We start from the raw sequence: 14,673 nt of genomic DNA, 5'->3' as shown, positions 1-14,673 counted from the left end.
ATTGAACTGTCCCTAATGCAGAACATAGGTTCACTGTTAAGTATATGACATTTTAGATGAGGTAGCAGTACAGTTAAGTATATGACATTTTAGATGAGGTAGCAGTACATGTTCCTGGAAATGCAGTTGGAAATGCTGCAGTAGAAACTGAGAAGATCTTGTTCTGTTCTGAAAGATGGAGCAAGCCTTCCAGAGTCCCATTGTTCAAGTCCCTATCTGAGACCATTTCTGCCACTTAAAGGGGCCTGTGTGCTGGGCAAATTAGCCTTTAGAAATGTTATTTCATACTAAAAACATGTATGTGTGAACAATATCTGCTTCTACCCTGCAAAAAAGTATCAGATATAATCTTACATGCAAATATTAGTTATATTATGTCAATAAAGGTATCCCAAGTTAAGTCAACACTGAGTAGTGCATGGTGAATGCACTGTGAATGCAATATGAATGCCAGAGTGAATTTAATAATGTTACTATTAGGTAGTTGGAAAGAGAAGTTACATCCTAGTTTCTTGAAACTTAGATGCAGAGAGGGTGTCATATAATCCAGATAGACTTTTGTGATTATAATCTCAGGAATGAGAGATAATTATTGAGATCCGTTTTATCTGTTGGTTGTTGTTACTGACAATAACAACAAAATAAAAAGCACGCTAAGTGGAAAGAGTCCTGAAAAAGACATCAACTGTGTTTACAAGCTCTGTGACCTTACATGAATCTCAGTTTCCATAGGCAAAGCTCTCAGGATAAAATAAAATATGTTATAAAACAAAACATAAGATAAAACAATGTATGTGAAGGTACATTATAATTTGAAAATAAATGTGCAAACTTAAGGTGATGATACTGTATTTTTAATTTTGCCACAGTCATTTAATAGAAGAGTTGCATAATCTAAAGTTGACAGAATTTTTAGAAGGACGAATAATATGAGATTGGGGGGAAAAGTGGTCAAATAGAGGCTTATATGGAATATTTGAAATCATTCTTAGGAAATCACGTAATTTTGAGAAATCATTGTAATAGGAATGCCAAGATGACTCTTGGATTTTTATACAACAGGCAGTTGGATTTGTTATTTTTGCATGAAGAATAAATACATGGTTCATCCTCTTCTCTTTTGCATTTAAACCTGAAGGTTATGAATACTGATGGCACTGGGAGACGAGTACTAGTGGAAGACAAAATTCCTCACATATTTGGATTTACTTTGTTGGGTGACTACGTTTACTGGACTGACTGGCAGAGGCGTAGCATTGAAAGAGTACATAAACGAAGTGCAGAGAGGGAAGTGATCATAGATCAGCTGCCTGACCTCATGGGCCTAAAGGCCACAAATGTTCATCGAGTGATTGGTAAGTAACTCCAAAGCTTTCTTAGAAACGGAAACCAGGAATGAAAAAAGATGGAGATAGTCAGCAGTGTAAATTATTGATGTTTTGAGGCAATTTAGCGGCACTATTCACAATAGCAAAGACTTGGAATCAACCCAAATGTCCATCAGTGACAGATTGGATTAAGAAAATGTGGCACATATACACCATGGAATACTATGCAGCCATCAAAAAGGATGAGTTTGTGTCCTTTGTAGGGACATGGATGCAGCTGGAAACCATCATTCTTAGCAAACTATCACAAGAACAGAAAACCAAACACCGCATGTACTCACTCATAGGTGGGAACTGAACAATGAGATCACTCGGACTCAGGAAGGGGAACATCACACACCGGGGCCTATCATGGGGAGGGGGGGGGGGGGGGGGGGAAGGGGAGGGGGGAGGGGGGAGGGATTGCATTGGGAGTTATACCTGATGTAAATGACGAGTTGATGGGTGCAGCACAGCAACAAATGTAACAAACCTGCACGTTATGCACATGTACCCTACAACTTAAAGTATAATAATAAAAAAAAAAAAAAAAAAAAAAAAAAAAAAAAAAGAATTTCTTCAATTCTTTGCCGAAAATTAAGAAATCATGTTCACTCTTCCAGTGATAAATATTTGATTTGATAGCATCAAATTTGTCTCTTACTGCTGTATTTTCATGCACAAATAATTCTTTTTTCAAGTCAAATGATACTGTAGTTGCTTATATTATTGTAAGTCAATAAAACTCAGCAAGTTTAGCAACATAACTCAACTGAAATGATATTTAAAGCTATGACAAAGAGTGCACATGGGCAGGCAATGACAAGTACAATACCACTGCTATCTAGACAATGGTGATTTTAAGATAGACACATCCTGGTTTCAGAGAAGTTAACATGTGAAAGGTGTGACTCTTAGGATTGACGAAATACACTAATAAAGTCACAAAGTAAAACTTCAAAAAAAAAAAAAAAAAAAAAAAAAGAAATCTTCTTTACCCCCTTCTTTTTATACTAAGAAGGGACCTTTTAAACGTTGACTTTACTACTCTAGCTACCCAGGTTTGAATTGAAGGACTGAATACATATGCACAGGCACACCTTCATCCAAAGAATTCAGTCTGATAGTATGAATAACATACCTTATTTTAAAGCTTACTATGGATATTAAAGGAAAATACTTTACCATGCTTTTACTCCCTATTAATCTGCATATTATTTGTTTGTGATATTAGAATTGAAACTTGAGATTGGGAGCAGATAGGCATTTGTGAACCAAAGGCTTAAGTAATTTAAAAGTGAAAATATGTTGAATGTGTCAATGTGTGTGTTCTTCTGTGCCCCTTTTATAATTAATCTTTTAGGTTCCAACCCCTGCGCTGAGGAAAACGGGGGATGCAGCCATCTCTGCCTTTACAGACCTCAGGGCCTTCGCTGTGCTTGCCCTATTGGCTTTGAACTCATCAGTGACATGAAGACCTGCATTGTCCCAGAGGCTTTCCTTTTGTTTTCACGGAGAGCAGACATCAGACGAATTTCTTTGGAAACAAACAATAATAATGTGGCTATTCCACTCACTGGTGTCAAAGAAGCTTCTGCTTTGGATTTTGATGTGACAGACAACCGAATTTATTGGACTGATATATCACTCAAGGTTAGCAAAAGAGTTGGAATATTAAAGCTAGGGACTAAAAGGGAGAACTTCTAGAATTTCTGAATCTTCATGCTGTGACGCACCTCCCTCATTGCTTGACAGGCAGAGTTCAAGAAAAACCCTCAAGTTTTTTTTTTGTTTTGAAACGGGAGCCTCGCTCTGTCACCCAAGCTGGAGTGCAGTGGTGCGATCTCAGCTCACTGCAACCCCTGCCTCCCAGGTTCAAGCGATTCTCCTGCTTCAGCCTCCCAAGCAGCTAGGACTACAGGTGTGTGCCATGACGCCAGCTAATTTTTGTATTTTTAGTAGAGATGGGGTTTCACCATGTTGGCCAGGCTGCTCGAACTCTTGACCTCGTGATTCGCCCGCTTCGTCCTCCCAAAGTGCTGGGATTACAGGTGTGAGCCACCGTGCCCGGCCAAAACCCTTAAGTTTTTAAGTGAAGGGAAAGGCCCGTTCAGTATTTTATTTAGATGCTTTTTAATATAAGATACTTTGCCAGAGTGTTTTAACTCTCCTAGCCGTAGTCTTCCTCTACTTTCTTCCATTTGAAAATGATGAATGACATTTTCTGCAATTAGCTGAGTAAGGAAATGTGTGCTTCACATAAAATGGCTATTGATTTACTTTAAACAAAAATTCTTGATTTACTTTAAACAAAATTTTAGGGTCTGACTGAGGCGGAAAAGGCCGACAATGAGTTACTGTTTATTTTCTTCTTCCTAGAATAGTTACCGAAAAGAATACCAGGATAGCCAGAGAGAGGAAGCTCCAGACCTATAAATCTGAAGAATAATCTTTTCTTCTTCCAGATTGTTTTGGGCTTGTTTCAGATAACTCATGTAAACTTTTTTGTAATGTGCGAAAACATGGGGTGTTGGAGTCAGAGTTGGATTCTAATGGTGTTCAGTTAAATGTATTAAGTGAATAAATGAGATAAATATTGGTTTGCATTGGGTGATCTAAATTTCCTCATCTTGAAAATGGGGGGTAGCCGGATGTGGTGACTCATGCATGTAATCCCAGCACTTTGAGAGGCTGAGGCATATGGATCACCTGAGGTCACGAGTTTGAGATCAGCCTGGCCAACATGACAAAACCCTGTCTCTACTAAAAATACAAAAATTAGTTGGGTGTGGTGGTGCACACCTGTAATCCCAGCTACTCGGGAAACCGAGGCACAAGAATCACTTGAACCTGGGAGGCAGAGGTTGCAGTGAGCCGAGATCATGCCACTGCACTCCAGCCTGGGTGACAGAATGAGACTAATTCTCAAAAAAATAAAATAAAATAAAATAGAGGTAATGCCATACTTGCAGGACTGTTGTATTAAATGAGAAAATCTGTGGACAAAACGTACTTAGGATAATACTTAATAAGATGTAGTATCTATTAGTTTGAATTATGATTTTTAAAACTTTTATGGGGCTCAAAGTTATAATGGTAGTATAATGGTTACATTCATTTATATGGTAGGCATGATGACTTGCCATAATCTTAAGCACCTTTTGAAAATTGACTACTTGTTCTGTGAAATCCAGTCTCTACTAAAAATACAAAAAAATTAGCCGGGCGCCTGTAGTCCCAGCTACACTGGAGGCTGAGGCAGGAGAATGGCGTGAACCTGGGTGGCGGAGCTTGCAGTGAGTGGAGATTGCGCCACTGCACTCCAGCCTGGGCGACAGAGCGAGACTCCGTCTCAAAAAAAAAAAAAAAGAAAATTGACTGCTTGTTAAGATCTGTAGCATTGCGGTCACAGCTTTTCCACTTGATTACCGATAAATTTTAAAAGTAAAGTCATTCTGCTGTTAGTAGAATAAGTTTTTGGTTCTTTAGAGTTTTAACATTTCCCCACTGAGTTGGCAGTAAAACTTGAAGTTGCATTTATTAGAGATTCACATCAAATTTTTCTGCACTTGCAAGTTATGTGAATTTTATTAGGAAATAGTATGCCTCTTGTCACTTCTGGATCCTCTTGCCCCTGACAAAAACCAAACCAAACCTTCTTTCTGGATTGGGTTTTGACTTATGCCATATGACTTAGTTGTTGATGTTATTTTACAGACCATCAGCAGAGCCTTTATGAATGGCAGTGCACTGGAACATGTGGTAGAATTCGGCTTAGATTATCCAGAAGGCATGGCAGTAGACTGGCTTGGGAAGAACTTGTACTGGGCAGACACAGGAACGAATCGAATCGAGGTGTCAAAGTTGGATGGGCAGCATCGACAAGTTTTGGTGTGGAAAGACCTAGATAGTCCCAGAGCTCTGGCGTTGGACCCTGCCGAAGGGTAAACAGCTTTACATGTGCATTCTTTGCAACTGCAGTGTACATTTTGGGGAACATGGCATAGTTATAGATGATATTCTTAATGTTTTAAATAATACTTCTTAGGAATCTAAGAACTAAATGATAGATGAGCTTTTAAAAACACTATTGATATTTTGCTGATTTGAATAAATAATTATTAGCTAATTTTACTTTTGTCATAATTAACTTTAGGTGAGGAAAGAGGGAAATGGATAATCAAATGTTACTGATGAGTATATTGATATGTTAAATATATATACCAACAGGTATTATGCATCTATAGTTGCTTGCACTCCTTTCCGGTTATACTAGATTTCAAGCCTATTGAAGTAAACCCACTGAAACAATGTTGTGAGCTAAGAAAAAACTACGTTTAAAAAGCTTTATTTTGGAGTATTTATTAATTCAAAATGGATAGTTTGGTTTGATCATTATTATAAACTGGCAGTGGCGTTGTTATTACAAGATAGACTAAACTGTTTACAACATGACGTTTTTCAAGGGCGGATGTTCCTTTTTACAAGAGTCAGCACATTTTTTAAAGCCAGCAGCTAAGAAATCTGAAATTTGAAGAAAAATTCCACTTATAAAAGAAGTCAACAGGCTGGGCGTGGTGGCTCATGCTTGTAATCCCAGCACTTTGGGAGGCCGAGGCATGGGCGGATCACAAGGTCAGGAGTTTGAGACCAGCCTGGCCAACATGGTGAAACCCCATAACTACTAAAAATAAAAAAAAAGTAGCCAGGCATGGTGGCATGTGTCTGTAGTCCCAGCTACTCAGGAGGCTGAAGCAGGAGAATTGTTTGAATTCGGGAGGTGGAGGTTGCAGTGAGCCGAGATCATGCCACTGCACTCCAGCCTGGGTGACAGAGCAAGACTCCGTCTTGGAAAAAAAAAAAAAAAAGAAATAGTAGTAAACAATGTGAACATATAAATATGTTTACTATATTTGCTACTTAAAATAGTTTCACTGAAATGACATTGATTCCATGATTAGTAATTCATCTAGTCAGCACTGACATACTGTGGTGATCTTTGCTCTAAACATTAGCTGCCCGACGGATAAATTTAATAGTTGAGACTAAAGACTCTGGTATTGGTTGCTGCTGGCAAGTATGAAATTTATCTCTCAGTTGTTTCTCTTTGGCTTTTATGGTGTGCACATGCCTGTCAATTGACAAATGCATATAAAGGCAGGACACCTTCAGTTTTCAGAAAAGCATGTTCATGCTTTGCTACCAAGTCAGCTATCAGCTGACAGGCTGATGAGTGAATATCTGTCCTCAAGTATTTCGTGAGAGCTGGCATGTGAAGTGCTTTTTCAGTTCCAATATTCAAGAGTCTCAAAAACTAGCACCTCACTAGTTGACTTGAAAAGGGCATTTGGCCAAGGATTAGGTTCTAGTTCCAGCTCTGTCGTGTAACTGGCTTGAAGACATTAGATAAATTGTTCACATTTCTTGTAGTGTTTTGGCCTGTTTATCTATAAAAAGCCTATACTGTAGAATTACTGTAAGATTAAAGTGCAGAACTCAAAAATGGAAAATAACAGCAAAATAATTATTCTAAAATTTCACGGATTGTTGTAGTAGTGTAGTGTTCATTGCCCAGTGGACACATCAAGGGGTGATGTGTTGTTCTTACCATATAGCATGCTCCCTTGGACTATATGACCAAATACATTTTCAAGCTTTGCTTTTGACTTCAGTTAAAGGGTTAGTATTTATAATTGTCTTTCATGTACTTCTGCAACTTATTTTGAGGAAAAGTTGATTACACAAGTCAAAAAGTAAGTTCAGCATATTAAAAACTCAAATTAGTTAATATTCAAAAATATATAAAAAATTTTACTCAGAAGTGAACCAGATTCTGAGACCAGAGCTTTAAACCTTTGCTGTTTTCTTAAATATTAGTTTTATAAATGCCAGTACTGCAATAAACTATTGGTTTATTTCCAATTCCTAGGTTTGGATGGAACAAATTCATTGGAAAGACTAAAGAAAGCTGACTCACTTCCTTTTTGGGATACGGAAAAAAATATTTAGTTTAGGGTGCCAAAATAATTGAAAGCATTGTAGCCATGATTTTGTTTTACCCATTTCCTTGATTTGCTATATGTTTTCTTTAAATTTATTTAGTTTGCATGAATATGACCCCCAGATAATTTAAAAAATGAAATGTTAAATATTTATTATTTTGAATTTAGATTTATGTATTGGACTGAATGGGGTGGAAAACCTAAGATAGACAGAGCTGCAATGGATGGAAGTGAACGCACTACCTTAGTTCCAAATGTGGGGCGGGCAAATGGCCTGACTATTGATTATGCTAAAAGGAGGCTTTACTGGACAGACCTGGACACCAACTTAATAGAATCTTCAAATATGCTTGGTAAGCTTCACTACTTTTTACTCAGACAGACAGTATATTCTTTCCATGCAAAAATCAGTGGCTGCTATTTATCATTGGTTAGATACTTTTAATACAACTTCATATGAATGTGTCCACTCTTCTTCTATTCTGGAATTGTATCCTATTTGTTATTATTAATAGTGATCCAGGTACTTGGAATCATCTCTTTATTATTTGAAAGTTTCATTATTATTGGACTTGTAATGAAATTTATAACTCCCTAGATACTCCTGAAATGACTTTTGTACCAGTAAAATACATATATTTCCATCTTTTCCTTTTATAGTTCAAGAAGAAAAAATGAACTGTAGACCCTTATGTAGAGAAAAGAAAACCACATTTAAAGTAGACCATTTGCAAGAATTTTAGGAAACTGAGTGATTCGTAGCAGGAATATAAGTTTGAAGCATGGGGTCAGAAGATAGATTGATTCAGAGTACTGGTCTGCTTTTAGAATTGCTTTTAAATGAATTTTTCTATTTTAAATTGCTTACAGTGTAATGTTTTATATGTTAGGGCTTTTTTTTTTTTCTTTTTGCCAACAAGACACTTGTATTCTCACATATTTTATCACTCTGCTTCTCCCCTGTCTACTGCCTTTCTGAAAATAGGACTCAACCGTGAAGTTATAGCAGATGACTTGCCTCATCCTTTTGGCTTAACTCAGTACCAAGATTATATCTACTGGACGGACTGGAGCCGACGCAGCATTGAGCGTGCCAACAAAACCAGTGGCCAAAACCGCACCATCATTCAGGGCCATTTGGATTATGTGATGGACATCCTCGTCTTTCACTCATCTCGACAGTCAGGGTGGAATGAGTGTGCTTCCAGCAATGGGCACTGCTCCCACCTCTGCTTGGCTGTGCCAGTTGGGGGTTTTGTTTGTGGATGCCCTGCCCACTACTCTCTTAATGCTGACAACAGGACTTGTAGTGGTAAGCTGCATGTCCCTCCAAAGCAAGCTAGAGTGAGAGAAAGCAGCATTTTCAAAGTACTTTAGCGTGTGTTTTTTCTGAAGTAAAATATTGTGGGAATCCAGAGGGGATCATTTGTTTGGTTAAAGGGTAGGGGAATGCAAGTTTTTGTTACTTACTACTTGTTTGATGATAGCAATTTGATGTTATAGAAAAATTAAGTCTTATGCTGGTGCATTGTTTTATGTCCGTAACCCAACACTTTGGGAAGCTGAGGTGGGAGGAATGCTTCAGCCCAGGAGTTCGAGACCAGCCTAGGCAATATAGCGAGACCTTGTATTTACAAAAAATAAAAACGTTAGCCAGAGTAATGGTGTGCACCTGTAGTCCCACCTACTCAGGAGGGTGAAGTAGGAGGATTACTTGGCCCCAGGAGATTGAGGCTGTAGTGAGCCGTGATGGCACCACTGCACTCCAGCCTGGGTGACACAGAGAGATTCTTTCTTTAAAAAAAAAGGAAAAATTAAGTCTTTCACCCTTGGACGTTAAATATTAAGTGTAAAATTTGCATGGTTTCATGCATCGTGTTTATTGTAAAGGAGTAAAACAGAATCCCAAAACACAACTTACTTGTCCTTTGAAGTGCATAGAGTAGGACATTCTTGAAAAATTTAAATGCGTAATAGGCCATACAGAAAATGCATATGAGAACATGTAACGCAGTATAAAGTAATAGTTGATAAGAAACTAAAGAGAAAATGCAATGAACATAGTAGGCAGCTGCAATTTAACTGAAGCTGATGTTTCCAGATCTTTTCATTCAGTCCTGAATCTAGATTTTTTTGTGTGTGACTCCCTCATCTCCTGATTTTTAAATACCGGCAAGTACACACACAACACTAACAAAAAAGTGTGTAACAAAACATTGTTGGCTAGGGGAAACCTGGCTTATAACCTAAATAGATATGAAGGCCCATTTCTTGGTGGATAGACAAGAACAAATTGGTAGATACGATTAAGAAATAAGTAGATTAGATCAGAAAGAATAGATTATGGGAGAGGTAGAGTTTGGGTCAATATGGTGGAAAGTAACAAACTGCTAAGGATGTTAGAGATAATTAACTATTGACCTGACACATTCTCTCAAGTACAAAAGAAAGTCATAATTCCCATAGGAAAAATTTGGTCTATTCTGATGCCAACTTCAGTTGTGAAAGAGAAAGAACACAAGCATATGGTGGAATGATTAAGAGGTTGTACTTTGGAATCTCTGCTACACATTAGCCTTTTTGCTTTACACAAGTAATACATTTTTTAAGCCTTAATTTTTTCTCATTTGTAAAGTTGGAATAATAATAATAATTGCTGTATAGGGTTGTTATGAAGATAGAAGATAATATATGGTCTGATTTCTGGGGAGAAGAACCAGTACCAGGGAAGTCAGTGAGACCAATGTGGTAATGCAAGTAGACCTGGACAGTGGTGGTGGCAGCAGCATGTGTGTTGAAGACAGGTTGATAGATTCAAGATATATTTTGAAGCTGGAACAAGCAGAAGTTATTAATGAGTTCTGTGTGGGAAAGAAAGGGAGGAAGCAAGGATGACCTCTAGATTATGTGTCATAGTTGATGGACTATCATCAGAGAAGAGACATGAGGTTGGAGATACAAATTTTGGAAATACCAGGATGTATTTAAAATGAATGAGGTTACCTAAAGAGAATGTATAGTTCAAGAGCCAGCAACTTTCTCTCATAGGCTTTGTGGGTGTTTAGGCCGTGTCACACCTGCTGAACTCTGCCCAGCTCTCGCCATGGTAGTGTGACAGCAGCCTCAGGCAATACATTTTAAAAATGGAAGTGGCTGAATTCCAGTAAAACTTTATTACAGAAACAGGCAGCAGGCCAGATTTAACTTGTGGGCCATAATCCCCATCAGTGGGCTGACTCTGATGGAGAGAAAAGAAGGCACTTGGTAAACTCTGCAACTCTGGTTGAGGAGGAGAAGTTCACAGAGCACACAGCAGTAGCAATCAGAGAGGTAAGAGAAAAAGGAGGACAGAATAGAGGCACGGAAGACAGAGATAAGGTTGTTTAAAAAATGAACTCTGTTGAATGAGTAAGGGGAGGTCTAAAATAGCATACATTGGATTTTTGGGTAAGGTGGTTATTAACCCTGAAGAGAGTAATTTCAGGGAAGTAATGGGGAAACGCAGAATGCAGTACATTAAAACGTGAATGGAAAAAAGGAAAGGACAGTAACATATATAGACGTGTCTTTTGAGAAGTCTGGCTTCTCATTTCACACAGAATAAAAACCTAGTTCTTACAATGGCCTGCTGGGTCCTACATGACCTATACCCAACATTTCATAACCCCTTCTTCCCTCTCACGCCCCACCACTCAGTTTTCTTCTCTAACCTCAGCTTTTACTCTTGTCTCCCTTGCTTTCTTCATGACAGCCACACTGGCCTCATTGCTGGTTTCAGATAGGCTGGGTACCCCCACCTCATGACTGTTGAACTGCTTGTTTCCTCTGCTTGGAGTGTTGTTCTTGCATTTTTTCCTTCATAGTGACACCTGGTCTATGCTATTTAAAATTAAAATTATGCTGCTATTCTATCCAGCATGCCAGTGCCCCTTATCTGTACTTTTTCTTTTTCCCATAGCACTTTCACCCCTTTATGTATTATGTCATTTATACGCTCTACTATTTATATAACTTCCTTCTTTGTTACATTTATTGCTTATTGTCTGTCTGTTGGAATATAAACTCCATGAAGCAGCAATTTTTTTTTCTGTTTTCGTCATTGACATACCTTACGTGCCTTAGAATAACGCTTAGTCTGTGGTAGACACTCAAGAAATTATTGTTAAATAAATGAATGAAGAAGCAAGGCAAGGCCTGGAAAAACACATACACTGTTTTACCCAACAGCTTCATGACCTTGGGAAAATCATTTAACTCTTTTTTTTTTTTTTAGCAGTCCAGAAGTCTTTTATTTTTTTAACACCTATTATGCCATGAATTCATAGGGAATAGGTTCCAGCAGCTGAGGCTCCTTCCCATTGGTTCTCACAAAATATGCTTCTCTGGGTGGAGCAGGCTGGCGCTTCAGCCAAACCCAGGTACCTTTCTCTTTGTCTTCTTTCTTTTTCTGATCACTTTCCATTTTCTGATAGCTTCCTTTCAGGGATATCTCTTATCTCTTCCTTTCAGGAAGCTATTACGGGTCTTAGAGTGCTTAACGTGCTCAATATGCACGTTAATTCTCTTGGCAAGAATCTTACCCTTAACTTGTTTGTTTACAACAGTGCCAACAGCATGCTGGGTACCATCATAGACTCTCCCAGTTTTGCCATGGTGACATTGTGGGCATTCCTTTTTGAATAGTACCCATTCGCTTGATGTCTACAATATCACCTTTCTTATAGATTTGCATATAGGTGGCCAAAGGAACAACTCCATGTTTTCTGAAAGGCCTGGAGAACATATATCAGGTGCCTCTCCTCTTTCCCTTTGTGTTTGTCATTTTGGCGAATTACTGGAAAATGGCGGTTCCGGCCGAAAGACTTTTTTTTTTTTTTTTGAGACAGTCTCACACTGTCACCCAGGCTGGAGTAAAGTGGTGCGATCTTGGCTCACTGCAACCTCCGGCTCCCAGGTTCAAGTGATTCTCCTGTCTCAGCCTCCTGAGTAACTGGGATTACAGGGGTGCACCGCGGTGCCTGGCTAATTTTTGTATTTTTAGTGGAGAGGGGGTTTCACCATGTTGGCCAGGCTGGTCTTGAACTCCTGACCTCAGGTGATCCACCAGCCTTGGCCTCCCAAAATGCTGGGATTACAGGCATGAGCCACTACACCCGGCCTGAGCTTTCTGATCTTCAGTGCATTCGCCTATAAAATAGAGATAATAATTTTGTGGATTAAATAACATTTAGTATGATAGGTAATATATTGGAGGTCCTAAATAAATTTTTCTTTTCCTTTCCTCAGATTTTATTCTCTTACTTTCAAAATCATAGCTACAAGACTCTCCTTGTCACCCAGTGCTTCCTTCTGGCTTTTGTTCCTCTTTTTAAGAGATCAGGTCTTACTGTGTTGCCCAGGTTGGACTTGAACTCCTGGGCTGAAGAAGTCCTCCCACCTCAGTCTCCCTAGTTGCTGGAACTACGAGCACATGCCACTGTGCTAGGCTCTATTGCTTGTTTCTTCATATATTGTAATGAGTATTTATTTATTGAGCACCTATTACAAGCTGCGCATTACTTCAGCCGTTGGAAAATACAGCAGTGAATGAGATTCAGTGGGACAGATAATAAACTGAATAAATTATGTCAGGGGTTAGGTGGCAATAAGTATAATGAAGAAATATAAAGAGCAAGAAAGGGTGATGGTGGCAGGGACTGCAGTGTTAAGTAGAGTGATTAGAGAAGTTCTTACTGAAAAAGTGACACTTATGTCAAGAACTGAAGGAAGTGAAGAAATGAGCTATTCCCAGGTATCTGGGAAAACACCTATCAAGCAAAAGGGGATAGTAATGCAAAAGGTCTTGGGGGAACATGTCTGACATGTTAGAGGAACACCTAGGAAGCTAGTGTTGCTGGAATGAAGTGAATAAAGAGATTAGATCAGAGAGTAAATGGGAAGCCAAATTGTTGTAATCCTTTGTTCAGTACTGAAGTGGCCTCTGTGGCATCTTTGTGCAAATTGGAAAAAAATGTTTCCTCTGAGCAGATTTAGCCCTGCAGGTGCATGGTGTGGCTAAGGAAGTGTGGACTGGATTGCAGTTCCTACTCAATGCCCCTGGCACAGTGCACAAATGGTACAGTCATACATGATAGGCTTGGCCTTCTAGTTTATTCTATTCTTAAACAGGAGCAACACCTTTGTCTAAGCTACTGGTGAACACATATGCCTTCAGAAGAGAACTGAAAAGCTCCCTCCTACGTACACATCTCATCCTCCAGCTTCTCTGATGTCTTCATTGTGGGAATGCAAGACTCAGACAACCAGATGAGGTCGTTGTTAAAGCACCATTCTGAAGGAAATGTGGGAGAGGTGGTTAAAGTTTACATAAATTTGATAGGGTGGATTTAGGCTTTTAAAATGGCATATTCTTTGTCATTTTAAGCACTTACTGACTTGAAAATAGGTCAGAATATTGGCTGCCTTTTAGAAATAACCAGTTAATTTGTAATTTTTAATATATTTGAGTAGATTTTTTGGAACAGGCATTTATTTGGAGCCACATGTGGCTTTATCTTAGTCCACATTACTAGAACAACAAGATCCACAACTAATGTGGAATCTTATTGAAGGTTAAAATTTTACTTGGAAAAGAGAATACCCAGCAAAATATCCTAGGAGCCAAATATGTATTTGATTAATTGCTTCCCAGGCAAGAAAATGTGGGAACTAAAACTCTGGGATCTTTCTTCTAAGTCTTTTAAACAGAAGGGGGTCTTGCTGTGTTGTTCAGGCTGGTCTTGAACTCCCAGCCGCAAGTGATCCTACTGCCTCAGCCTCCCAAAGGGCTAGTATTACAGGCGTGAGCCACTGTGCCCAGCCAATTTAGAACCTTTAACATTTTTTTTTTTTTGCTTTACTAAGAAAGTAGTACTGCCAAAATATTCTTCTAAAATAAAAATTATAGTGGGAGACTTTTTAGCTATTCTGTGTGATGTGTTTTTACTACTTGAAGCATGGACTCCACAAAAAATTGCTAAAAGTTGTTAAATCAATGTATTAGTATGATGGACTCCAGATAATGGAGATTTGTAGTAGGATCATTGGGATAACTTTCTAAATCTTCCAAGCTGAATGTGGGTTTTTAACTAATGAACTTAAAGCAGAATTACAGTTTTGTAAATACCAAGTTTCTTTGTGAGTACTGATTTCCTTTGGGTTTTAAGCCAGTATTCATTTGAGTGTAAATGTAAAATAAGCTGAGAGACCACTAATAATGGAGCTGTGAAGAATGGGGAATAGGAGGAAATAAAGCAAGAAGTTGT

The 14,673-nt window shown here is 38.5% G+C and overlaps 1 protein-coding gene across 1 annotated transcript in view; it reads left to right on the top strand.

Annotated features, from left to right (window-relative positions):
- Positions 1–14,673, top strand: part of LRP6 (LDL receptor related protein 6) — a 153,625-nt gene that overhangs the window by 102,150 nt on the left and 36,802 nt on the right. Inside the window, exons 8-12 of the mRNA XM_050748223.1 lie at positions 1,139–1,355; positions 2,731–3,020; positions 5,085–5,311; positions 7,538–7,722; positions 8,355–8,681. Of these exons, the coding sequence (XP_050604180.1) occupies positions 1,139–1,355; positions 2,731–3,020; positions 5,085–5,311; positions 7,538–7,722; positions 8,355–8,681 (1,246 nt within the window). The remainder of the gene's footprint in view (positions 1–1,138; positions 1,356–2,730; positions 3,021–5,084; positions 5,312–7,537; positions 7,723–8,354; positions 8,682–14,673) is intronic.

Source organism: Macaca thibetana, chromosome 11, assembly GCF_024542745.1.
Source record: "Macaca thibetana thibetana isolate TM-01 chromosome 11, ASM2454274v1, whole genome shotgun sequence".
Classification (NCBI taxonomy): domain Eukaryota; kingdom Metazoa; phylum Chordata; class Mammalia; order Primates; family Cercopithecidae; genus Macaca; species Macaca thibetana.
This window is presented reverse-complemented; position numbering and strand designations above follow the sequence as displayed.